This window comes from Amblyomma americanum, chromosome 3, assembly GCF_052857255.1.
Source record: "Amblyomma americanum isolate KBUSLIRL-KWMA chromosome 3, ASM5285725v1, whole genome shotgun sequence".
NCBI classification, from domain to species: domain Eukaryota; kingdom Metazoa; phylum Arthropoda; class Arachnida; order Ixodida; family Ixodidae; genus Amblyomma; species Amblyomma americanum.
The window spans coordinates 128,641,434-128,668,863 of NC_135499.1; the positions used below are offsets into that span (position 1 = coordinate 128,641,434).

Genomic DNA, 27,430 nt, shown 5'->3' on the forward strand with positions numbered 1-27,430 from the left:
GTTCCAATATGTAAAACATCACTGCAGCCTTTCAACCCAAATAAAGTGCCCTATAACGCTAATGCTGTAGAGAGCATGCGAAACCGAAACCGTTCACTCAGACCCCTTTTCACCAAGTTGGCTGTTTGGGAAAGGAAATGGAGCAGTGCTATTTGTCTCACATATCGGCGGGCACCCGAACCGCGCTAAAGGGAAGTGATAAAGGAGGGACTGAAAGAAGAAAGGAAGAAAACGGTGCCAGTGGAGAGCTCCGGAATAATTTCGACCACCTTGGATATTTTTTTTAAACGTACGTGCACTGACATCGCACAGCACAGCCTTTGCGTTTCGCCTCCGTCGAAACACAGCCGCCGCGGTCGGGTTCGAATCCGGGTACTCCGGATCAGCAGCCGAGCGCCCTAACCACTGAGCCACCGCGACCAAGAAAGAGCTGAAATCTCGGGAATCAGGCAAAACGAAATCTTTCTCGGACTCTTGCATAACACACGCCACGTACAGATCACCGTTCACTTTTGGGAAGAGGGCACTGACTCTATTCTTGGAGCAGCCCTGGGGCACTAAAAAAGCGCCGGTGGTGGTCCTTGGGTGGTGCTCCTCTAGAGGAGACTATGGTCCAAGCTGCAGTCGCCCTGTCTATGCTCCTGTCACATCACGGCATCGCTATCGACAAATGCATCACGCGTCACGGGCTTCTGTCGCGGTGGTTGCGGTCGCTTGTTTGTTGACGGTTTCCTGCGCACTTTTCCGACTTTCATTTTGTGATACCATAGTGAGAAATGGCTTCCGGAGATAACGATATAGTGTACAAAGTATCCGAGGTACGTGTGCACGAATCAAAAGCTGCTGATCTTTGTACGGCTTGAAAGTTCGCACCATGAACTTAGCTTCGCCGCTTGTGCTGCGTACGCTAGTATTCATCTAATTTTTTTTTTATTTCAGGACGATAAAAGTGACGATTTACTCGATGACGAAGCTCTCATAAAGGCATACAACCGTGCTGTTTCTACAAATGAGGTACTTTCGTAAAACACACTCTTAAGTATGACAAGAAAGCGCGATGCATCCGGGCTCACTCTCCTTTAATGTCTCATTTCAGAATGACATCGGTTCAAGCAAGCAGCCTGCGTCGTCTTCTGCAGCGAGCGCGCATAAACAACAGAAAAAGAAAGGCAGCAAGAAAACAGATGGCCACCATACTCAGCAGAAGACACGGGTACGCTCGTTGTTAAGCAGAGTTGCTTCAGAGTAGAAAGCCATCCGTAACTAACTACGCGATATGTGGTGATTATGTGTTTAATATGACCACGTTAGCTTAATTTCATTGGGGGTATACTGTGGAAGCCTCTCAAAAGTGTTACTGCTAATTCATTTGCTCTTACCCTTTGACTTGCAGGTGTCGCGACTTCTTGTGGCGCAGCGTATTGACGCGTCAGCTTTTCTCGATTATGTTAAATGCACATTCACCGTTTAGAAATTGCACGCTTCCAGCTGCGGTTGACAATATCTTGGCATCTCGAGGCAAAATGGGTTTGTTGAATTTCTAGTTTGATGCCTGAAAACTGGCCAATGTCAGGAAAGGGCACCTCGAGTTTTGCTTTGCTTAGTTCACTTTATATTTACTGCATGTCGCCGCAATATTAGCAGTACAGTATTAACACTTACTCTCTTCTCATTTGTTTTATAAACATAGGAAACAGAAAACAGGATTTCTTATGAATTATTTCATTATCTGATAGCTATTCGTGCATACATTGCTTCATGCTACTGATATATTCATGCAGATATCGGGCCAATATTTACTATGCAAACCAAGCCGTGCTGACTCTTCTGAGAGACTAACATTGAGGTTTTCCACGCATGGATTCCAATTTCATTTCTGACACTATATTGCGTTATCGGGAAGCGAGGCACAAGCTTGATAGGTGACCAACTTTTATTGATCAGTTCCAAAGCTGGAACGCCAGAGTGAGATTCTAGCCACGACGCATGCAAGCTTACAGCTTAGATCACTTGGCTTCATTGCTTGATGTGGCCACTGCCTGTAACAACCCCTGTGATTAGGTGCTATTATTGGGCAGGACTTGAGGAGACTCAGAGATGTGTTACTTTACAGTGCACTTTTTTGTGAAGGAGAGAAAAAATCTTTGGATGTCTTTGTTTTGCTTTTTTCATGGAAAGTCGGTCGCTGTTATAGGAGGATCGCCAACATCTTCGCAGCTGCACTGTTCTGCTTTGTCCGAATTTTTTCAAAATCTTGTAATGCCGCTTTTGTGAACTTAAAGGGACACTGAGGACAAATTAAAGCTGGTCTGTATCGATAGGTCACTCCATATAGTGACAAAGGTGGTACTTTAAAGGAAATGAAGGTTTTACAAGCTAAAAAAGACCAGGAATAAAATACTGGCATTGCCTCCAGTTGCCATTTTCACAAGCAAACTGTGATGACATCAATACAAATTTATTTGCCGATCTCTGAGGCCAGGCCACACTGCCATTCACTTCCATGTGATCATCACAGAGTCCCGTTCGTTATTGGTGTCATGAGTTTGAATCGAGTGGTGGAAAAATGAAGTTCCACTTTTAAATTCAATTTTTTCTTCAAATCTGTTTCCTTGCTGGTCAGCAAAATTATCATAACCACAGAGACCCAAACAACCGGTGTCTTTTTAAGAATGAAATTTAAATGGATTCGGGCTAAGTGAGCCTAGAATTACTTCTTGATCATATAAGTTCCCTCGCGTCATTCAAAGCCATGCTGTTTTTTCTTATGTTTTAGGAATGGAAAGTAGGCGACTTCTGCCGGTGTGTCTACTCCGTTGATGGGCAATTTTATGAAGCCAAAGTGAAGTCCGTAGACCACGACACATGTGTAGTTCGTTACGTTGGATATGGCAACGAAGAGGAAGTATTCCTTTCGGACTTGTACCAATCCGAAGGAAAGTTGGCCCGACAGCGTCAAACAGACCAGGCCAATCGAGAGAATGTGAGTGATTGTCTTATTTATTGCGTGATTTAATGTGGCCTGTGTGTGTTTTCGGGCTGCTATATGCAGGGTAATCATGCATTGTGCACATTGTTTCTGTTAGTCATTTTTCACTGACATTAGCAGCGCACCTTAAGCTATCAGATGCCACTCGCCGGCGCCAGGATGACCATGACTGGTCATGACTCATACTTTTCTGTGGCAATATTGTGGCTCAGTTTTTACACAAGTGACACCATGTTACAAAATCCTTGGGAAGCACAATGGAAGGTGCTGCATAGTGACATTGCTAGCGTTTTGTAATGAGGGCTGTGTTTTCAAAATAGATATCAGCAGTGAATGACTGATGTATCCTCAAGAATGCATGCCTGCAAACTGCAAATTTGGGTGCATGTCATGTATTTCTTAAATTGTGTACCTGCTGATCTTTCAGATGTTAATGCCACTTTTAAACTCTGTCCAGCAATTGTATCGATTGCCAAGCACGCTCAGTTACTTTGTGCAACTGTTCTTTAGTATGTTGTAACACATTGCAGGTGTTTAGTGCTTCGTGTTCACTCATGCCAGACTCTTCAGATGGCACATCAGGAAAAGAACTGCATGTTCATGGTGGTGCTGGCTGAATGCTGCTCTGACCAAAATGATAGACGTTAGTGCCATTAATGACAGAGGTTTTGTGTACCTTGTGTACACATAACCTGATTGCTATGTATTTAGGGTTGGTTGGCCCAGATGACCAGATGAATTACTGTGGTGTTGCACATATTTAGTAGGCTGTAGGTTCACAATTGAACACGAAGCTTATATTTTCACGGAAAAGAAATTTACCAGCTCTTTACCCTTGTGGTAATGTGAATTCAGCAACAGCTTGGGTGACACAAAGTCCTAATGCTAGTCAAACTGTTTCGTAACTCTGAGTAGGCTTTCAGGAGAAGGGGTGTGGGTCCGGCTTGCATCATGCACGGCTGTGTGCCACACATGCTACCACATAACACACAGCCACATATGGTCGCTCACCTCTCCATATAAGGCAAGCGCCTGTTGTGACAGGCATAGCGAGGGAGGATGTAAGAGGAGGTTTTGGGATGCACAGTTTACAGTGTTGGAACAGCCAGGTTCAGTAATAATAATAATAATAACAATTTTAATACCAGTTTCCATTTTGCATTTTCAGTTACAGGCCTGTCAAAGCCAAAAATTATTATAATGATAATTATAATACTGTTGTGTTCATATGATCATACAAAATTATTTTCCAGCCTGCTTAAGCTAGCAAGGTTAGCTTGTCGGCAGTACTTGGGCAGTTAAGCAAGAAACACTGCATACAGATTGTGAAAAGCTGTATCAAGTGTAAAAAAATTAAAATGCTAATTCCTACAAATAAACAAAAAAGCCTTTGTACAATTCAAAATGCAGTAGTCATAATATTCATAAAATGTACGACTGATCACAGTGAACACAATATCTCAGATCAAACAATTGAAGTGGGCTGAAAGACCTTTAAATGGCAGAACATATGAGCTTACATTCTATTTACTATTTCCTTACAGATCCATTGTTCTTATAAACAGTTGTAGAAGTTTTTTCACCTTCTTAATGCTGTTTACATCACTCCTAATATTCAATTTATTAAAAATTTGTTAAAAACTGGTGGTTGCTGAAACAAACAAAACAAGAAAGCTTTCCATAAAAAGTATCAATATCATGCTGATACTACCACACCCATATTCCTGCACACAGCCAAAGAGAATGGCTTGACAAAACTTAATGTAATGAGCTTGCCTGTAAAACTAACTACAGTTGTATGAAGATGCATCTTGCATCCCTCCTGGCTTGCTCAGCCCCAAACTTTGCTGCGTTTGTTTCACTTTTCATATCACTCGCTGCATGTCTTGCGAAGTGAAGCGATTTTGCAGTTCTGATGACACCATGTTTTATGAACAGCTTCTGTGACTTTTTACATGTGCAAACAACAGCATGATGACAGTGTAAAGTTTACTTCAGTCCTCTACAAGCTATCCTATTTGAACATCCCCAAAGATAGCTGCTGCGCAATAGATAGTTGTACCGCAGCGTTAGGTTTGAAAGGTCAGCACTTGAGACGCAACACTGGAGATTATGCGAATTGTCTGCAAGCATCAACGTTGACGCTGAAAGTCTTTTGCGTATGAAAGTGATGGCTGCAGACATTGAAAATTATGCACTAATAATTAAAATACTTCTTGTCCTAACTGTGGCTGTTACTTTTGCGTAGCAGCCTTCTACTCTTTTTCATGAGCCTGATGCCCTTTGTTGCAGCGCCTGTGTTGCGCTTGATGATTGTTTTTCGCAGTAGATTGACCTTCCATTACTTTTTTTGTTGGCATTTTGTAGGTATGAACATACGCTGTTACAGCACATTCATTGAAGCTCGTAATTTTGAGATCAGCTGGAAATATTTTCACTCGGAGCAGATGAAAAGAAAAGTTATGTGTAGGTCGCAAACACATCTGATACAGGAGAGATCCTGGCTGGTATGGTCAACACAATGCGCATTTTGTCACAGTGACAAAAAAAAAGTTGTTTTTCTGTCTTCTTGAAGGTACCAACGTGCCATTTCTGAATTTTGTGTTCTGGATCACAGGCACATGGATCTCCTACTCCGCCTAGTGAAGATGACCATGGCGCACCTACAAGTCATGGCCCTCGTCCACATGATAGCTATACCCAGTTTCATGTGAGTTCTTGTTGCCTTAGAAAGCAGCTTCTTCTCCCTTTAAGATGGAGCCTTTCTTTATACAATGATGGTTTGTATTTTTAGGGTTCATGTCCCTTAGAGAGTTATGCTAAAATTTATTGAACTCTGGATTTATTTTTTGTATAATAAAGAGGTAAGCAGCTCTAAATATTTTCTGCTTGTTTGCCCACAGATGTCATCTGCAGTTTTTGCTATCAGATTACTGCTTCAAAATTTCTTTTCAGGTTTTCTTTTAGTGCAGTTTGGTGAATTAAGTGTTGGGGAGGTAATGAAAGCACAATTGGCCAAAGGACTAGTGGACAGTGACCACTTGCTAACATTTTTGTATTGCACTGTAAAGTTTATCCTCAAGCTTATGCAGCCATCTTAGCTAATAAAACTCACTTCTGGCACATAAAACGTCTTTCCTTGCACTGCAGTCATCTAGGGCTGTTGCTTATACTGGTTGTGTTCTAGGGGAGCTTTCACTCACACTGCTTCAAGGAGTGGTGATAAAGGAGTGGTGATTTGAGAGCTGCAATGGTGAATTGGATATTTCACTGTTGAAATTATTAGTTTGTTTCATGAAGCAGGTATGTTAAAGACATTAGGTAGTGTTTCCACAGGACACACAGATGTTTGGCCTAGTTGGAACTCGTTTAAAAGTAAAATGCAATAGGCCCTTGTGAGAGTGTGGTCACTTTAATCGAAATATAAATTCCTGCAAAGTTTGTTGGGTACTGATGGAAGTGTGTGCACTTTGGTCGGGGTGTCCTAAATGTGGTGGTGGCGGCTTATACTACTCAGTACAAGAAGCAAACCAGCAAATTCCCAAAGGATCACACAAACAAGTACAGACAGTACAGAGAAAACTGTCTCATACATATTCCATGTACTTAATGGGCGTCAGTAGCATTTCATCGTATACTTATGCTGACTCGAGGTGTGAAGGCAAAATTAAGGAGGATTTGAATGCAAAACTAGGACGATGGCAAGGCAGTGTGCAGTAATCTTATTAGGAGCAAGGAATTCTGCTTTCTTATACTTATGTGCCTTTAGAAGAGTGTGTGAGAATATGATGGCATGACTGTGGAGTAAGAATCTGGAAGTAACAACATGACACCAGCAAACACAACACTGACTGAGACACGAAGCACACTCTTTGGTATTTCCATGACAGATTATAGTGTAGCAGCAAAAAAACTCAACCCTGTGATGTGAGCTAGAGAAATTGAGAAGGCTTATCTGGTGACTGGCAGATATGATTGCAAGATGCTACGTGCTTGTTTGAGTCTTTTTTGTTTTTATCTTTTATTGTTATGAGCATGCTTTGGTGGTGCCAGTTGCGCATTTGTTCAAGCATTTATTCAAGCACTTGCAAAATGTTGGAGGTGTATCTCTGATTCCACTGTGGCAATATTAAGGCCTTTTATATTTACCGAGGTACTGTTCATGACAAGGTCCTCGTGGGTTTACTAGCTGTGCTGTAAGTAAAAGCATAAAAATCCTGGTATATAGCCTATTTGTAATTGAAATACTAGAAGCCCGTGTACTGTGCGATGTCAATGCACGTTAAAGAACCCCTGGCAGTTGAAATTACCAGGAGCCTTCCACTACAGAGTCCCTTATACCTCGAGTCGCTTTGGGGTATGAAACCGCATAAAACCAAACCAAACCAACCAATTAGAATTGCTTCAATCGTTTTTCTTTGTGCAAACATTTTGCCACCATCTGCAAACTGTGCCACATCGGTGAAGCAACTTATTGGTAGTGCGGATTTAATGAAAGGGTTTATAGTTTTCCTTGCTTAGCAAGTGTAAGTGAACTAGGTAAATAAGCCTGGATATCCGCAATGGCATGCCTGTCAGTGGGGTTTATTTGTGTCGCATACAGTACCGTTCACTTGTTTCTGTGATGAAAGAAGTTAAAAGAAGTTAAAAGCCTGCTTTGGTCGTAGATTTCAGTTTTTGAATGAAGACAAAGTTTATGTGATCAACTTGTAAAATGCTGTCATCACATCATTCTTCTCTTCTGCTGTTGTTTTGATGTAACGAAGAGATTTTTCAGTAAGAATCACTTGCATATTGAAATTGTTAATTAGTCAGGACAGCAACGAGGTTAAAGTGCTAACCACATACCACATATATACGGGTAAAGGCTGCATTCGTGTGGATGCTAGGTTGGTGCCTGGGCACCAGATGTGGCATAAGATGGCATGGAACAATGTAGTAGTTTCCCCAGAATATAACTTGAAAATTCGGCTGAAAAATGTCACTTTCGGGAAAGGGCTGCACCTCTCAAAAATCACGACAAAAAAATGTGGCCATTACCCATGTACTACCGTAAAAACTGGACTATAGGTCGGACCGGAATATAGGTCGACCCCCTATCTAACCAATTCTAAAAATGAAAAAGATCTTTTTCAATGGGAAAAGTACCGAAAGACATCCTTACTTTGAAACAAATGCGACTCGAGAGGTTGCACAATGGTGACAGTATTTAATTTCATTTAAATGCTGCTTGTATGTACACCCGGCAATTTTTTTAACAATATCGCGCACCAATCAGCCCGCGTGTTTGTTTCTGGCACAGGCAAGTACGGCGCCGTAGAGCACTCCTCTTCATGAATCGCCGCAACCAGGATGGCGAGCCTTTGAATTGCGCCCTCGCGAGTCTAGAGGCACGCGCGATCTCTGCCACTTTCACGCGGATGCATTCGGCAGTCACAGGCAGCGATCTTGCTCGCAGAGCAACGTTTCCTTCCTATTCTCGATACACTACGGTCTGCCCACGAAATGATGTTTTCTTCTGGTTGCTGCAAGTTGTAATACGCAGCTTCTGCCTCTGCCAGTACTGAATGCTCTTTTCGGATACTCCAAATTCGCGCTGTGCCGCCAGGTTCCCGTGAGCTTCCTCGTACTCAATCGTGTTTTTCTTGAAGGCGACGGTAAATTGCCGTCAGCATCTACTTTGCATCTACTGAAACGCAAAAAGGCGGCACTGCTGCTGATGGCGATGGTGATGGAGGCTGTTGACTTCAGCCACCCATTGTTGCAAGACTTCCGTATTTTTTCCGCCAATGACCGGTATATAAGACGAGGGTCGACTTTTCACCATGTTTTTTAGAGAAAAAGTTCGACCTATATTCCGGTTTTTACGGTATGTATGGTTTAACAAGGTTGCTGCCTGGTTATTCATCCAACATGCCTTTCTTCAAGTTGGCATTTCATTTAGCAAGTGTGTTTGCAGCTAAACCCGATTATAACGAACAGCGCGACTCAACACAATTTGTTCGATATATGGAATAATTCAATCTATCCGAACCCGCTTGTAACGAACTTCAGTAAACTTCAGTGCCAAAATTCGTTACACACGAGGTTATGAACAGTAAAGTGCAAATGCGCTGATGACAGAAAAACCATGCCACTCACCATGAATAGTCTACTCCAAAAATAATTTACTGACGAGAAATGTACACCTATTTGCAGTAGGCAGTAATTTGCCTGAACACTGCATTTAGCTCCGTCAGTAAAAATTGCATTTTCGACACGCGACATCATTTCAACAGACTCCAGTCCACTTCCTTGTATTCTCAAGCAGTATTATTATAGCACATCGGTAGCAGAAAGGGCTTCATGAAGTGTCTGACATTGGTGCTCATATTCCGGCGGCGGTTACTCAGTGGCACGAGACACCAGCACGCAGGAAACAATTTCTGAGTCCTACTGGCTTGATGTCACAGCTACATCATTGTCAAGCATAAAAAAATCGTCAAAGGAAACTCCTGTTGGTACAGCTTCTTGAATATCTGCGAGTTCTGCCCACAGTGGGGCAACGTCACGGTGATCTTGCATTGCGCGCACCACACTTGCTGCTCCCGCACCCTCAAGACACAGTCCTGCATGATGGAAGCAGTTAGGCAGTTCCAGACTGTGTCTCGAGCCACGTCTTGTCAAGCATGACTGATCATTTCAATTGCGGCCAGCAGATTGATTTTCAGCTTGTCATTAGCCCAGTTTCACTAAGAGCCGCTAAACCACACGCTTCCGGTAGCCTAGCTTGAATGCACGGATGATTCCTTGATAAAGTAGCTATAAAACTAGTATACCATCGGTGGTATGAAGCAAAGGTTAATGTTCCTGAGTGAGACACCGCAATGACGTGCTGAACAGATATCCAAGAGGGGGCAAATTGTGCACCCACTTGTTGCAAGCTCCTTGTCCTAGTCATGCGGCAAAGCCTCAAAGAACGCGCTTGTAATCCAAGCCTTGGAGTTCGAGTTGCACGTCACTGGGAGTGGAGTGCATCCTCGCAGGTACATGCACGACTTGAACTTGCCAATGACAAACAATCGCAACTTTGAATATCCGTCCATGTTTGTCATGAGGAGGACTGTCACATGGGCCTTGTGCATGTTCTCACCATGGGATTTCTCATTTTTGAGCGCTAAGCTTCTATTTGGCAGCAGTCGCCAAAACAAGGCAGTTTCATCCATACTGTAAATGTTGCATGCTGTGTATTTCTCCTTCACAGCATACCACATGTATTGTACTCATTTTTCGATACCTGCTGCATCGACTGCATGGCTCTTATCAGTCCCCTCCCCCCGACATGCTTGTGCTTTGTCTCCGATGGCTGAGTTGTTTTTCAAAATGCTACTTAGTGTATTTGGAATCTTGAAATGCTTTGCAACGTTTGACTTCTTTTTGCCACACTCAATGCGGTGAATAATCTGAAGTTTGTTGGGAAGTGGCAGGGCTTGCCACTGTTTCGTCGTCATCATGCAGGATGCACCACAATCCAGACGCAGCCAAAGTCAAGAGAGCAGAACAGCAGCATGACCTGCAAATGCAAAAAGAGCATGGAGCACGATGTCTTGCAGCATTTGTAGGCTGCCGAGCTGCCTTCTTCACCCAAAGCCAGTGCGGTAGATCTGTAGCTGCTCATGCACAATTCGCTCTATCCAAGTTTGTTATATTGAGGTTTGACTGTACAAAGTTTTGGTCTGAAAGGAGCATATTCCCTGTACTTCTATTATGACTGCAGCTGTCTCTGTCTAGGTGTTATCAACGTGCGCTGCAAATTGAGGCTTACCTTATCATTGTGCACTTTCACAGGTTTCAGTCATTGTTGTGTGTTCTTATATGGTAAGTGGCTGTGTTGCGACAACAAAATGGGCACACTTTTGCACTACCTTGCTGCTACTCCCTGTTTCCTTTTTCTTAATTTTGTGGTTTATGTAAGACTTGGGAGCTTGTGTGCTGGTATACAGTCAGCTCTCAGTGATCTGACCACAACAGGGATTGAAACTTTTTTCAGTCGATGTGGAATTTAAATTGATGTGGGAGCCCTTTAATATGCTTTAAGTTGATAGACCAAAGCACCAGTTACATTAAACTGGCAGTTTGAAGTAACAAGATTCTCTTCTATTTTATTCCCAGGACATGCCATTTCATCCATCACACCCGCTGCCACCAGCACCTCCACTAGAGCCCCTGCTTGGTAGGCTTCCTCCGTTTATGGTGAGTCAAGTTAAACATGGCTTCCTGCTGTTATGAATTGATGTCTCGCTAGTGCACCAAATAATGCTGCAGAATAGAAATTGTTAGTCTGTTTTAGAATTTTTTTTTTTTCTCTCTTGGTTCTACGCACACATGTTCTCTCCAGGGTAGTGTGAGGTTGTGAGAAGGAGTGCATCAACTAAATTGTTGCATTAATGGCGTCTTTGACTTTTTCCTTTGGTTCTTTGACTCAGTGTGTGCAGGCAGGTTGGGCGTGAACTCTAAATCTCGGCTAAAGGAGCCGCCAGTAAGCTGGATGTGCATTCCGTTTACATTGCAGTCCCATGACAGGAACAAAACGCCATGAAGACCTTGTCCATGGTGCTGATTAGCAGTGTTCACCAAATTTTGTTTGTTCCTCATCCCCGCATTCATGAAAGCAGATTCTTACTTAGTTCATTCTGAGGATAGTGATCAGCAAAAAGCCTTTTAGCCAGTGTACTTCTGAATTTCTCATAACTTGCCTTTCAAGCTTAGTCAGTAAGGCCGTTACCAGATGACCCAAAGCACTTTGCTCGGACACCAGGTTGAGGTTTCCCAAAGTGCTCAGAGCCAATGGCGAGTGCACAGAAGGAACCCTTCAGAGCACATCAAGGACACTCTATTTTGAACTGTCCACTATGACACTGCTTGCCAAAGTTCTTTTAAACAACTAGTCGAAGGTACAATAGTTTAAATGGTCCCTGCAATTAAATGAACTTGCCCTTCAGTCAGTTGTTAGCATGCTTTTAGTTCAGCCAGTTAGACAGAAATTGTTTTTTTTTATGCCTTGGGGCTGGAAGGCAACACATTTGTAAACATCTCCGACTTGATTCATGCCATTATTTAGATTGATGTTTTATATGAACAGGACATAATATGGGGATTTAGTTATGACTGTGTATGATGGAATTTACAATGTAAAATGTGGCTATACCTTCTAGACATGCTGCAAGTGTAAAGTTTGTTTTATTTATAAAGTGCAGAAAATGACCCTGGTGACTCTGTCACGAGTCATTTTGCTCTACTCTATTTTGACACACTATTTTGAACTGTCCACTATGGTAGTAGTTGCCAAAGTTCTTGTAAACAACTAGTCAAAGATACGATAGTTTAAATGGTCGCTGCAATTAAATGACCTTGGACTTCAGTCGGTTGTTAGCATACGTTTAGTTCAGCCTTTTAGACAGGAATTGTTTTCTTTTTTTTATGCCTTGGGACTGGAAGGCAACACATTTGTAAGCATCTCTGGCTTGATTCGAGCCATTATTTAGGTTGATGTTTTATAGGGACAGGACGTAATACATATTGTGATTTTAGTTATGACTGTGTATTATGTTATTTACAGTGTAAAATGTGGTTATACCTTCTAGGCATGCTGCAAATATAAAGTTTGTTTTATTTATTATGTGCAGAAAATGACCCTGGTGACTCTGTCACCAGTCACATCACCTTCTGCACCAAACTACTCTGTGCTGACTCGTGTGGCTTTTCACATTAATGTTGTGGATAATGTTACAAGTTTCATTAGAGCTTTCAACATTATAATGCCTGCAGTGGACAGGTTTTTCTCATGAGAGAAATTTTTCTATTATGTGCAGCCTTTGCACTAATGTTCACTGTGCATTTACGGCGTGTACGTGTGTGGGTTCTTTTTTTTTCAGAAGCAGTCCATTCCACCACCGCCGCCACCCCCTCTTCCCCATGGTGGTGTCCCAAGCAGTGAGGAAGCTCTAGCATCAATGCTTATGTCATGGTACATGACTGGCTACCACACTGGCTATTACCAGGTAAGCGTGACATTTTTCATTTGGCATCTTGGACAGCTGGCTTAACTAGATGGCCGTGAATTAAACATTAGGCTGTTCTGAGAGCCTAAGGGTTGTTTGGTATGCTATTAGTAGTATTGTATCGTTCTACACACATTTTCTCAATGTACAAGCAGTTCTGTGTTGATATATATATGCTAGCCATTGGCTGTTTCAAATGTGAGATGGCAGTATTGAGCATGGTCAGTTAGCTACACTGGACTGTTGCTATTTGGAACTCGATTAAAATTTGAACCTGCGGTTTACTTGAACGCGGGCGTCTTGGTCCTGTCAACGTCACAAATATTGTACCCGTGTCGCATGGGCAAGTTTAGTGACACTTTCGCGAAGTGCTCTTGTCTCACGCACTTTCACACAGCTAAAAGAAGTGTTGTTTGGAAATGATGGCAGTGGCAATGGATGTTGCAGCACCTTGCAGAAATTACAGTAGAACCCCGCTATAGTACGGTTATAGTAAAAACTCGGATATCGTAAAGTGAAGCTGCATACCCATTTCACCTTCCACTGATGACTGTGCATTTTTTTCGGTTACTATAAAAATTGTTAATGTACTTCCCGCGGAATAATGACATCGCGGCACGCGCGAAGTCCAGGATCGCGAAGCAAGTAGATACCAAATGCGCTCTTTGAGGTAGCTTCGCCACCAAGCTAGAGAGCCGCGAGGAGAAGCCAATTTTTTGAAGACCATAGGCCCTGAGGCAAATCGCGCGGCACGCACGCAAAAAGTTAACTTGATTATGAATGTAGAAAGAAGGCGGCGCGGGTCGCTAATAAACGAAAGCCAGTAAAAATGCAGTGAGGAGTACAAAAGGGAAGAATAAAGCGTGCGTTCCTAGCACGGCAGCTCGAAGCACGAGGAAGCAGCGGCAAGAAGCGGAGGCGCGACAGAACTGCATAGGGGTTTTGCCACGCTTCACTTTGTAGCTCGCGTTTCTTAACTACTGCCTCTTAAATGACGCTGAAGACACAGAATTAGACGCCGTGATCATGGAATGATTTGGTTTTCACATGGAACCAAGCTCGCTTTATTTTTGTATCCACATTGTATTCGTGTAAATGTGGTACTTTCACAAGATGTAAACGATGTCGAGAACATTACATGTGATAACTGATAATAAATAATTATCACACAAAGGGACGATAAGAGAAAGATGCAAGGTATTTCTCAGTGTTTGTTTTATAAACACTTCATGCTTAGTAAGCAGCCATAGAGCATAGTCAGAGCCATGCCATCACCAACAACTGATAGTACAGTGAAGTCCCTGATACAGTAAAGTCCTTGATATAGTAAAGATTTTTGCTGGTCCAAGCAACTTTACTATAGAGGGGTTCTACTGTAATTTCCTTTCGTGTGAATACTTAGAGAATACAATTTTATCGCAAATCTAATTACTCAGTTAATTTCCATAGTTATTTTCACATCTGAATACATGTTGTTAACTACAAAAAGCATCACAGTCCAAGACAAGTAATACCCCTGCTACAAGAATATTTCGAATGCCTTCCAACCGAATGTCGTTTGACTTGAATGCTACCATCAGCTGAGTTACATTCGAGCCAACAGACCTCTGCGAAGATGTTTCAAGTTTTTGAATGCCTTTGGAATGTGAACACAGCCCGCACTGACCAACACCCGTCGCCATCGCTTCGCCCGCCCACAGCAATGCCGGAAGACTGCTTCGGTTTTACGGATGTTGATTTTCACATGCGTTGCTCGCTTTTTTCTCCTGCTTCTTTAGCAAATATTTCATGTACTCGCTGAGTGCTTGAACATCACAGTACACCACTGAGCAATTACCGCATAAGCGTGAAATTTCCCTACACTCCAGTGCTCTTGTTTGCATCACTGTGTACAACCTGCTCGAGCTCGTGTGAATGATATAAAATGCAGCTGTGCTTTAGTTATATTGAGTAATCTCTTTTTTTATGCCGGTTGTACTTTTGCTTGTTTACTCAGTGCGACAACTCTGTAGGAAGTGCTGATCATGCGCCTGGGAGACATTTAGTAGCCGAGTTGCTGACATTGTGTAGGACCGGTACTTCTTGCTGATTTTCCCTGCTTTCTCCGACATGACGAATACTTAATTTTAAATAACTTTATCCAGAAGTTTGTTCGGTGACAATTCGCATTGATTGAAATGGCCTTATTTGTTATCCACAAGTGGTGACACCGACTCCTGCTGGCTGCCTAAAGCATTGTGCGGCAGCCTGGGCTCCTCTGGCGCTTCCCGTTCATTGTACAGTCGCTGACCGATTTTTCAGGCTCGGCGGGACCTGGAAAATGGTCCGAATAATCGAACAGTCTTGATAAATTCGTGAACTTCAAGAAGTTACGTTTCTACGAAAAACTGGCTTTCAAAATTGCAAAAATCGCGAAAATCACCGCCCCCCATGTTCTGCCTCCAAGCGATAATATTAGACTGTATGTGAGCCATAGTCATGCTTTTGTCATCTCCATGCCCTCTCATGCCACGATACCAGACAGTGCGACGCGACCACAAGTCATGCCACGAACTGCCACGCGAAGCAAGAACAGTCAGTTTGCATGGGGCAATGGCGTTCGCGAAGACCGAGAGGTAACCTACGGGAAGGCGCGAGCGGAAGTCAGGGCTTTCGAATGCACTGCCCCTCCTCCCCCTCTACCACGTTTGCTGCCCCACTCCACGGGTAGTGTTGTCCAAGCCACGGTGGACGCTGCAGCTGTCACATTGTACCACTTTCAATGCGACCGCTTGCTCTTTGTACGCTATCTCGATGGCAACAAAAAGAGTCCCATTATCTCGAATGGCAACGATGGAGAACAAATAACCAGGCCTATCCAAGCCAGTCCCTCCAATTCACTTCATCAGTGCCCACCACCCACCGATTCCGCTTAAATCCAAGATGGCGCCTTTCACGGCAGCAGAGAACGAGTTGTTTGTGACAGCGATGCCTGCGCGACCATACTAGGTCGAAATAACTAACTTTCTAACTATTATGTAACTATTAGTCCCCAAGTTGAGTTTCCCCTTCCGGTGGCGATGAGAGGAAACTACAGTAAAAGCTCGTTAATTCGACACTGACGGGACCGCGAAAAATTGTCGAATTAACCGAATGTCGAAATATCGAATGAACCACAAAAAACATGAAATTTGCCCCAGCATGACATACCTTTATTTGGCAAAGAAGTTTGTTATCGTCGTCTGCTTTTTCGGGCGAATTTGAGCGGCTACAATAGCTCTAACAGCTGCCAGATGCTCCGCGGCACACGAACCATCCGGAATTTGTTCACCAAAGTCTTCCAGCACGGACAAGGCTTCTGCGGCTTCTTTCACCGTGCGCTTCGGCGTTTGGGGCAGGTGCTCACAATTGTCATCTTCCGACGAATCGTCGTTGTCGGCGCCTGTCACTTCTTGGATGATTTCGTCCTCAGTCAGCTGACCGGCAATGGCGACACCATCATCAATGGACACCATCATCGATGGACACGCAGGTGCGCACACGGCGCGCTACGCACTCGAAAACAGCACAGTAAACACGCTGGCAAAGCACGCAATATCCAGAAAAGGCGTATTAGGGTTCAATAACTGCGATCGTAGCAGCAAGAAACACGGGGCAACGACGACACACGCCAAAACGAGACTTGCTGAAGATAGGGTTAACACGACGACTGAGCACGACTGCAAGAGGCAACGAAGCACAAAGAAAGACACCGGGCGCTTCGGCCACTGCTAACCTTGCTTCCCTCGCCCTCTCTCGCACTGCTGATGACGATGACCGTACGGATGGCCTACACTACATTCTTTTTTTCCAACTTTACAGTAGTGCCGCTCTTGGCGGGCCGTGGAACTAGGTCGAATTAACCGATGGGCGGTAAAATTTGTCCGAATTAACAAGAGTTTTGCCCCATAGACTCCTATATATAATTGTAGGGACCATGCATGCAGGTCGAATTATCCAATTGTCCGAATTAACGGGGGTCGAATTAACGAACTTTCACTGTACTTGATGATGAAATCGGGGTTTCTTGGTGACCCGGTGGTTCTACTCGCAAACATTCACATTACTCAAGGAAAGGAGAAGGTTAACTATTTATTTACAACATAGGTAAAAAAACGAGAAGAAACAAAGCAAGGAGAAAACTATTTACATGACTAAATCGTGGATCAGACGAATTCAGCCTCTGCTCAACCCAGAGCGCTTGGTTTTAAACCCTCTGTCTCCGCCCTTAGCGGGGACAGCAACCAATAAGATAACAAACGATCCATCTCGCCAATCAGTGGTTAGGGAAAGGAAAATAAGGTCCGCCCACTGATCAGAGATTGGGGAAAAAGTTCTGATTAAAACATTTGGGAAGGAGGTTTCAAATAACCACACAAACAACACAAATGCGACTTCCGTTCCCCACGCCACCCACGGCACCACAGATGCTAGAAACATGTGCCGACGAGGCGATGACTCAGGTTGTTGACAGCAACAAAGAGAACACAGTCGTTAAGGGAATAATCCGTTTCCTGTCACTCGGCTAATACTCAGCCGTATCTCGTGCGCCCCCGAAACCATCAACCCCTTAACAACCACATGTCGACAGCTGTACATAGTTAGCGTTTTTCCCGGCGGGTCATCCCCGTGACGGCGCGGCGTAAACGAGGACGTCCGCCGCACGAAGGGGAGGCAGGGACGGGACGGGCCCCTTTGTTGGGGACTTCCGACCCCACTGGAGCGGCCTTCCCTGCGGACACAATATCAACGAGTTCGCCGAAAGGTCAGCGAACTCCACACCCTACAAACTCTGAAATGTCGTGAAAGTCCGAATTATTGGAGTCAGAAAAATTTGTCGGCTACTGTATATGCGTCCTGTAATGTAAGCTATAGCCGATTTGAGTTCACTGTTGTCAGAACCATGCTCGATGGCCATTTGCATTCGCTAAAACTTGTGAATTCGCTCTCCTCAATCACCGAAATTGCACACACGAACCTTGGGGACTCGTTAGGCTTATCGTATCGTGGAAGGGGGTCGTCGTCATTTGGCAGAGCGAGAATAGCTGTTCAAATGTGTGCATTATTTTTAGTTGCTGATGACTTAAAACAAGTTCTCATTAAAAAGCACAGTCAAGAAAATAAAATGGAGATTTTAAGAACTTTTAATTCTCAAAACAGTTTTTTTTTTTTATGTCGAGTGCTGCTGTTGAGACTACATACTCGCCTTGCTGGACGAAGTGGAGTGAGTTCGTTAAGCTCACTATGGGGCAAGTGCACCCTGCAGCTAGTGTAATGAAAGCTTAACATGTGACAATGTGCGAATGACACTTTAGGCGAATGTCACTCATTGAAAGTGGCACTAAATGCGACAGGGTATCAGAAAAACTTATTTTGAGCTTTACATAATTTAAACAATTTTTCGGCCTCGAAGTTTGGATTATTGACAGCTGACTGCTATGTCAAGAAGGAGGACTGGAGATCTTGAGCATTGCTGCAGGCAGCTGAGTTCTTTCACAGACGGGAAGTAACTATATATACAGTTCAGTATACACTTGGAGCACCAGAGCCAAAGCTGATCAGGGCTTTCGTCAGTTTTTAAAAACATTTTTCCCCATGTTTTTTTTCTTTAACCAAGTTCTCTCCATCTTCTGCTGCATGGAAGAGCGTGCTGTATGCAGACCAAGCCACTAAAGACAAAAACTGAGCAATCTGAGTAATATCTGTACCCCTGCCAGTAATGATTTTTCTTGCTGCTCAAGATGTGAAAGTGAAAAATAATACAGGAAAACCAATTGCTATATTGTAAAAAAAAAAAAAAAAGATTGAAAGCAGGCAGCAGGCCTGAAAATCGTGTGAAATGTACGGGTGCCCGCAAAAGTGTTTGGAACTCTGAAACCGCGAAAAAGCTTACCTACCTCTCTGCCTAAAGGCAAGGCCAGGTACTGAAGAGTGCATTCAGCTAGTAGTACTACAGGGAAGTGCAACGCACATCCATCAATTTGTGGCTGCATGCTTAGACTCCAAAATAATTAAGATTTTTTTTGTAAGCTCCGAGTTCAAAAACTTTTGTGAGCACCTGTACATTGGTTATGGCTGTTGGAGATATTCATTTCTTTTTTTAATTTTTGGCCTGAGTCGATCTCACTGTGTTCGACAGGGGGTGCAGTTGAACATAATGGGAAATTTTTCTGCATTCTGTGAAGATGAATGCGTAATTTTCACATCGAATGCAGAAAACGCAGTGAAGTGTGGAATGTGGACTGAAGTAGGCTGTAAGCTGTGTTTCTCAGAAACACAGTGTGCTGCATGCCTGGGGACCTCGTAACATACTCCATGCTCTATGTTCCAGTGCAGCAAAGTTACAGCCTTTTCTAATACCCCTCTTGTAGATACTCTCAGTTTCATATCCCTGGTAGTCGTCATCCCAGCTAATGTTAGGATAGGCCACCTGCCTGCCATAATGTGACCAACAAATGTTGGATTTACAGGGATGCAACTCCCCGAGACAAATTCAGTCCTCAAAGTGAGCTTTGTGGGGTACTCATTGAAGCTTGATGAGCGAAAGGCCTAGTAAGCACTGCTGTTTAGATTTACAGCATGGCAGCCGTTTGTAAGAGGTTACAGTCAGTGTCCAGTGTTCACCCTGTAATTGTTTATGACATTGAGTGTTACTTGTGTTTATAAAAACATGTGACTGCGACCCTTTAATACCCCAGCATAGACATGCTTTTTTTATGGAACGTTACAATCTTGGTCAATGGCAGGCAGCATGAAGTGCCAGTGGTAGCAGGGTGATGACATTGTGGTGCCATGTGGTCTGCTGCTAGTTATTTCTGAATTTCTTGTGGACATTCGTGATTATTTGAATGATGTGTGTCACAGTGAATGTACTGTAGGCCCATCTTCTGCCAAGTGCATTGATAGCGTGCATCACTACACTGCAGTCGATCCTGCTAATATTGACCTCGCCAAAAAAGTGCCTATGACTTCGATATATAATGTGTAATTCGATATAAAATTAGCTGTAAATTTAACAACATACAAACAAATTGATGTGGAAAAAAATCTATTTCTATGATAGCCACTTACTGCATGCAGATTACCGAGAGAAACAGTCGTGAATTTTTTCTTTCTTCATTTTCATTGCCTCGTAGAGAACACATTTTTCAGTGTTATCGATGGGCTTGAACAGCTGAGACCACAGCCTTCTGTCAACGCGCAGTAGCAACAAACCGTGCTGAGTGCACGGAGCACGTCAAAACACATGGGAACAGGTTCTCTTAAGTCCTCATCACAATTTGCATCAGTGGTGTCCTGGCTATCCATGACAGTGACAACGATGTCTTCATCCCCAAGCTCTCCCGTGGTTTCGATGTCATCGTCCATGGAGACAAAGTCGCCTGTGGCTGTCCCATCACAAATAAAGCCAGGAAATTTAGACAACTGGTTCCCCAAATTGCCAAGACCATGACAAATTCATCGAGCTCACCAGACAAAGAATTTGCTCCATATTCTCCGAGAAAGCAGAAGACAGAATATTGGAAGCAGTTCTGTATAGTTTCGTTTTTGACATCATTCCATGACCCACTGAGCATAGACAGGGCACCTGAGAGGTTGATTTTTTAGGTTCCTTGCAGTCCTCAGGCTCTGCAGAAGCCGTTCAAGCAGACATTTCCTGCAATCAGCCTTCACTGCTCAGATTATCTCCTGGTTCAAGGGTTGAAGCACCGACGTAGTGTTCAGCAGCAGGAAGCAAAGTGCAAGGTCGCTTATTGAAGCTGTGTCAACTTTGTGCAAAAATGGCCATCCAGTATAGGGGGAGTCAACTATATGTGGTACCAGCATATTTGTGGGCTGTGAGACCTCTTTGTGGGACCTCCCACTGCTAATTGAAATTGCATCATTGTGCAGCTGTTGCTTTTCAGCAGAGACTCCATGGAAGCCTGCTAGAAATACGCACCTACAGTTCTGGGCGCCATGCGCTTGCACGGACTGGCCCCAGTATACACACGAGCACACAAGCACATATCGCATACGCCTGGCAGATGTCTATGGAGTCAGGGCTCTGGTCGCGCATGCACTGTGGGGCCATCCCGGAGGAGGTACAGTGTACAGTCGAACCCTGCTACAACAAAATTCACAGGGTGCGCGAAAAATTTCGTTGAAGCGGAAATTTTGTTGTGGCGAAATCAGGCCACAAAACCAAGATCTTGCTGCACTGTTCAAAAATATCATTTATTTCCAAAAAATTCGGTCATCTTGGCTTGCGTCCTTGTAGTAAACAGCGTTTAGTGGACATCATTTACAGCGTGCTCTGTGAGATGTCCAAGTCCACTGCAACATCCCCCTTTTTCCTGCCGCTGGATGCCGTGCTGATAATTCGTGCCTGACAAAGTCGCCATGCACGTGTCGATTGCAGCGTACAAGCACGAGTGAAAAAAACTGGGGCAAATGTGCTGCTGCTGTTGCTAGGCTGCTGCGTCCTTTGGCGACGGATTGGTTGCACCTCTGGCTTGGAAGAAAACGGGAGCTTGCACCCGCGCATTGTCACAAGGCAGCCAGCCTGATTGTCATCACTACCAAGCAGTGGTGGTCTTCATGTGCATTTGAATGAATGGATCAATTGGTTCCAGCGAAAGCTTAGTGAAACAAAGCAGCATGGACCTACGGAAGGACACAGGCGGGCGGCGATATGCTTTTTTTGTTTTTAGATCTTTAAACCAAGCTTCACATAGCAACAATTTCGTTGAAGCGGAAACGCGCCTCAAAAATGGTTCGTTGTGATGATAAATTTCTTCCATTACTTTCTATGGCGATCTGACGGGGAATTGGAAATATTTTGTTGAAGCGAAAATTTCGTTCAAGCGACGTTCGTTGTAGCGGGGTTTGACTGTATTGAAACTACATGAAGCAAGTATTCCAGAAACGTTATTCACTCGAGACAAATACTTCAAAAACCATTTAGATCGAATAGAATACCAAATACTTTATTATTTGACCGAATATTCGAAATTATCGAATATTCGCAGATCCATATGTGCAGTCCCATGAAATCAAACCAAACATCCTTATTTCAGAGACCGAATATACGAAATTATCAAAAATTTGCAAATCCATGTGTTGAACCCCATAAAACCAAACCAAACATCCTTACTTCACAGAATTGTGACTGAAACCTGTGATTGTGTTTTTAATAAACTATTTATTTCAGGGTGCACTAGCACTGGCTACATCAACTGTAATGGTTTCCAAGCACCTGCACATAACTAAAGCCAAAAAAATTGGCAGTGGTTTAGCTTTGGTTAAACCTGGATTGACGCTATAGCTACAGCTGGCCGAGTGAAAGTTGGTCACGTGACCAACCACGTGAGGAACTAAGTGATCAGCCACGGCGCCATGCCGCCGGCAGCTGCTCCGCACCACGTGGCCAACCACATGACAGCATGGTGACGCAGTCATGCCATGGCGGCGCAGCCACAGGGTGGCAGCACAGGGTGGCAGCGCTGCCATGCTGAAGGCTCGAAATGCTACCATAATGTAGCTATCGCTTCAAAATCCGCTACGTGGAGATCAGTATCTTCGTTCTTCAAACTGAATTGTGTGTACACATCTCGAAGCCACACCAGGAGCTATAAAAAGTTCTTTAGCAGGCATTTACAGATGAATTTGGGCCCCATTATAATGTTATTTGACAGCAAGCCAATGAATGCAGAACAACATGACGAATGGTGATGGTGTGATTTTATTGCTGGGAGCCTAGCACGAGTTTTCCTTTCCATGTCACTGCTCACTCAATCTCCTTCTAGTCCGTGACATGATCCAGGGCCATTGAGCAATCATCCTGATCATGAGCTAGAAGAGCACTGACGATGAGAATCAGGACTTGACAGTGGGCATGACAGATAGTTGCACAGTGAAAAAAATGAAGGTGAAGGGCTTGTCGCCTTGTTGGAAGGGCTGAAAGAATGGTAAGGTGGGTTCTGGCCCACAAGCCTGCGGGGCACAGGTTGCGAGGAGTCAATGGCCGAGGCCTATGTATGCACTGAACAGAATGGGTAGGGGGGTTGTGTGGCCACGTGTTGGCGGTTTCTTGGATCATTTGAGTCATAACGTCTTGTCACTGCGTCTTCTAATCGTTTCTTCTGGTCAGGGTGGAGGATGGGGTGAAGGGAGGGAGGGGGCGGGGGATACAGTCGACGACCGATTTTTCGGACCCTCTAGGGACCGCAAAAACGACCGAAAAATCAGGCAGTCCAGAAAATCAAAATTTCACCGAAAAAAAAAAACAAACTTATTGCATTATGCTGGAGGAAGATGTCAGCTGTGTTGCACACATTCTAAAGCTCCTAATGACTAAATTTCGCTGCGCGACATGTGCACAGGCGACGGGCGGTAACCGCTTGCACGAGCTCGGCCCGGCTGTGCTGCCCTCGGCATGTCGCCGTTGAACGCACGGGTTGGGACAAAGTCTAAACGAGAAAGCGAACACGCCCAGAATGAGAACGCGAAGATGGCGAAACAATAAGAACTGAGAAATGGCCGAAGCAAGCGCTCCGGCAGCGTTGTCCTCCGTCATTAGGCCTAGTGACTAGAGCCAAAATCAGCACTGTATTCGGCGATATGCACTCTGCGGTGGCTTGTGTATAATGAGGGGCGTCTTGCCTGTCATCGAAACGCCAGTTATTTACGGTTTTACGATAGAAAACCTCGCTTTAAAATGCACCACCGTTTCCTCCCGCGCTCGCCATCTCCATAAAGCCGTATGCCTCCCACGCGCTTCTCTGCTACGTCTTTCTGTATTCGAAACGGAAGACTCGGCATTGATGAATTCCACGAACTGTGACTGCTTTTAAAAAAGTTCATGCGGCGGAGGACGTTCAAGAACTGTACGAATTTGAAACCACGCAATCGCAATGTGCCGACTCGCGCAGAATTTCAGTATTGCAAGAGGCCCCCTTTAAGCTTCAATTTCATTTTATTTGATCAAGTTTTCTATCTCTCCTGCAGTTTGAAGTAATGAGATTCCACTGTACACATTATATGGCGGCTTGGGTATTGGAGGCGAGTGCGAATGAGGTCCGAAAAATCGAGCAGTCAGTTGCGATGCATCCGAAATTTTAGGTGCTCTTTTACATTGACTCTATGGGCCATGTCGTGGTGCCACGAAAAAGTCTGAATAATCAAGCATGTCCGAAAAATCAGCCGGCCAAATTTTCGGTCGTCGACTGTATTTAGTGGAATTCTTGATGCGCATGTATTTGTGCATTGCGCTCATCACAAGTTGCACAAAGGTGCCTCAACCACTGAGCCACTGCAGGGATGCAATTTTACATGGCAGGGGATTTGAATTAGTCTAGTGTGTAGTGTTATTATTCACACGCGTGGGACCCCCGCGGTGGCTCACTGGTTATGATGCTCGGCCGTTGACCCGAAAGGCATGGGTTCGATCCCGGCCGCAGCGGTTGCATTTCCAAGGAGGCAGATTGCTAGAGGAGGCCCATGTGCTGTGCAATGTCAGTGCACGCTAAAGAACTCCAGGTGGTCGAAATTTCCAGAGCCCTACACTACAGTGTCCCTCAGAGCCAGAGGCGCTTTAGGACGTTAAACCCCTATAAACTGTTCATACGTGTGTGAGTATTGTATTTATAAAAGGTCTCCAAATGCCTTCTGGCTAACAATTCCACTGTGTATTTTTGCTGTGAGGTACTTTCCTACTAATATGTTGTCAGAAAGACTTTTTGAAAGACCTCATTGATAATGGAACACCAGGCATGGAAGCCAAGCAGTTTTGTCTTACTTTTCTGAGCGACATTTATCCTAGATGGTTGCTCCCATGTGTGACGCAGTTAGCCTCAGCAAGAGACATTTCTTTCTCTCCTGCTTTCAAGAATTGGGCCACAACTATGTTGGAAGCGTGTGTCATGCGCCGCATTTGCTGCACCTGTTGTGTACACGCATGCAGTGAGTCACTGTAGCAGATCACAAATTCTGCTATGCCAGTGTGTTATCATTATAACAGTACTAGTTAGCATTAGCAGCAGGTTTACGATGGCAGTGTATTTGTTTTACCATAAACACAGTGTGCTTGAAACCTGTGAGCTTGCAAGTAAGCTATGACATAGAAGTAAACAAGGGAAATGTGAAAGGAGATTGAGAAGACTAGAAAAGAGAGCAGCTTAAACAGATACTTCTTGACATAGAAAGCCTAATGACTCGGCAGATAGACAATGCCATTATAGCAGTGTTGTGGCCTTGGGTGTTGTGACATAAACCGTTCTTTTTTCTTCCTTTCAGGGTTTACAAGAGTCCAAGGCGGGCAGAAGGGACTGTTGCTGCTGCAAATACACTTGTCACAAGTGATTAGCTACACTGTATGCAAAAGATGAAAGCCAAGCGCCTCAGCTTGTATTTTGTGATTTAATGCTTGTCCAGTGGCAAGAAATTAATTAGCCTAGACTTAATATTCTTGCTTGTACCTTTGCAGCATGTTCTGACCACGCAGACTGAATACATGCCATTTACTGAAATACATCTTTTACTAGTCGTATTTTGCCTTAGGATGAAGTCTTCCACACTCTGCACCAAATAGGGGATGTTTCGTTAAGGTTTTTGCCTTTGTAAACTGTCGGTTGAGTAGACAAGGTGGGTGATTTGACTAAAGATATGAATGGAACATTAGATGCCTGTTTGCTGCATCTGGTTGCAGCCCTTTAGATTGTGCGGTTCTGCAAATGTATAATGCAGAGGTCTTGTAGAATATTAGTGTAAGCAGGGGCAAGATTACCTTTCCACAGCTGCCTTGTCTTTGTGCATCTTCAGCAAACTATGTTCCAGTTGCAGTTATTTAGTGATGCTTATCTAACAAATTATGTATGGTGACAGAGGAAAAAGGTGCTACTTGACAAGTTTATGGAGTTAAAAATATGCAAACATCGTAGTGACCGTATAATATGAGGTCGAGTTTAAAGCCAGTGCAGTTTGAGTTCTATCAGCATAATTTTGTAACGCATGCAGAAGTAAACCTTGCACATTGCATTCTGCTCATACCTAAACTGCTGCACTACATTTTTATACATACATATACTACATGCCGCTTCCTTAATACTGCATACATATGATACAGTGACTTGGTTCTCCACTGCCATTGCTTTCTCAGTGTTTCGTTGTCATGCTCATGGTTCCAGGAATTAACAGACATGTGGCATGGCTTTCTGTGGCTGCTTAAAATTTTTGTAAGGCTCCTATGAGCAGAACAAGAAGACAACTTTTGTTTATTGATAGCCTTGCAGTTGTATCAAAATGTCAAAATGCTGCTTGCTGCTTGTAATAGCAAAGGCATGTCTGTGCTTGCAGCATGCCTCTATGGTTTCAGATCATTCTACAAATTAATGCCTGTGTGTCATACAGCTTACTTAAGGCACAGGACACCGCCATACTACAGTGTACTTTTCGAACATAATTAATCTGTTCATTAATTATCTTCAGGAAGCCACACTGTACAGTTACAGTAGTCTTCACAGTACTTGTGGTCTATGGTTTTCTTCTCAGCTTTTGAATGTTCTCATGTCCTGATGCAGTTTTAAAGGCCTTAAATTGAACCTGTGACCAAGCTGGCATTTACACACGGTTTGTTCATGACTGCATGCGTCTTGATGCCATGCGTCTCTATGCCAGCAAGCGAATAAATGGCAGAAAAAAAAAGGTCAACAACAGAATCTGCTTGCCTATATATACCTCATTAAGTCAAAGGTGCGAGGTATCAAAGATTAAGATGGGCACAGGAATGTCAGTGAGTTTTTTTTTTTTTCAGTGATTGTTTCCTGCCTGGTTCATATCTCAAAATTGTCTGCAAATCACCATCACTACCAGTTGACTATATACTATATAAATTCTCGTAGTAAAAGAAAAGGATCACAAGTGAGAAGCAAGTCATCTAGTTTGGACAGGCAACTACTCTAGTAGTGGTGGCCTTGGGGTAGAGCATCCGCCTCGCATTTGGGAGGTGCTGGGTTTGATCCACAGTGCAGCCGGTTACCCACCTGTTTTCTAATAAGTACAGGATTTCCCTCAGCCTGGTGCTCGGCTTTTCTGGGGTGAAACACTTGGGAAAAGGGTCTTGGACCAAACAGCTTCTCTTTGGGCAAGTGGGTTTGATTATTAAATCTTGGAAAACTAAGCTCAGTAAGAAAGAAGGTCAAGGTATTATGTATGAGCACGTTACCTGTGTGCAATTCTTGTATATGTGTGTTCTTTTGTATGCTTGCTTGCTGTGCTCAGTTTTCAAAGTCTGAAATTATGGGATAATCCTCTGTTCTTTTTTTTTTTTGCTGGCTGTTGTGCCCTTCCTGTTAGAATCACATGAACTGACATCAACATGATAAGATGTGGCAAGGGAAGTAGT

At 43.8% G+C, this 27,430-nt stretch overlaps 1 protein-coding gene across 1 annotated transcript; it reads left to right on the plus strand.

Moving 5' to 3' along the window:
* The first annotated feature begins 672 nt into the window (after positions 1-672).
* Positions 673-26,634, plus strand: LOC144124904 (uncharacterized). The gene is made up of 8 exons (XM_077657850.1): positions 673-818; positions 940-1,014; positions 1,097-1,213; positions 2,777-2,983; positions 5,607-5,699; positions 11,141-11,221; positions 12,904-13,029; positions 25,324-26,634. The coding sequence occupies exons 1-8, from the start codon at positions 777-779 to the stop codon at positions 25,387-25,389; spliced, it is 807 nt and encodes a 268-aa protein (XP_077513976.1). The 5' UTR covers positions 673-776; the 3' UTR covers positions 25,390-26,634.
* Positions 26,635-27,430: the final 796 nt, after the last annotated feature.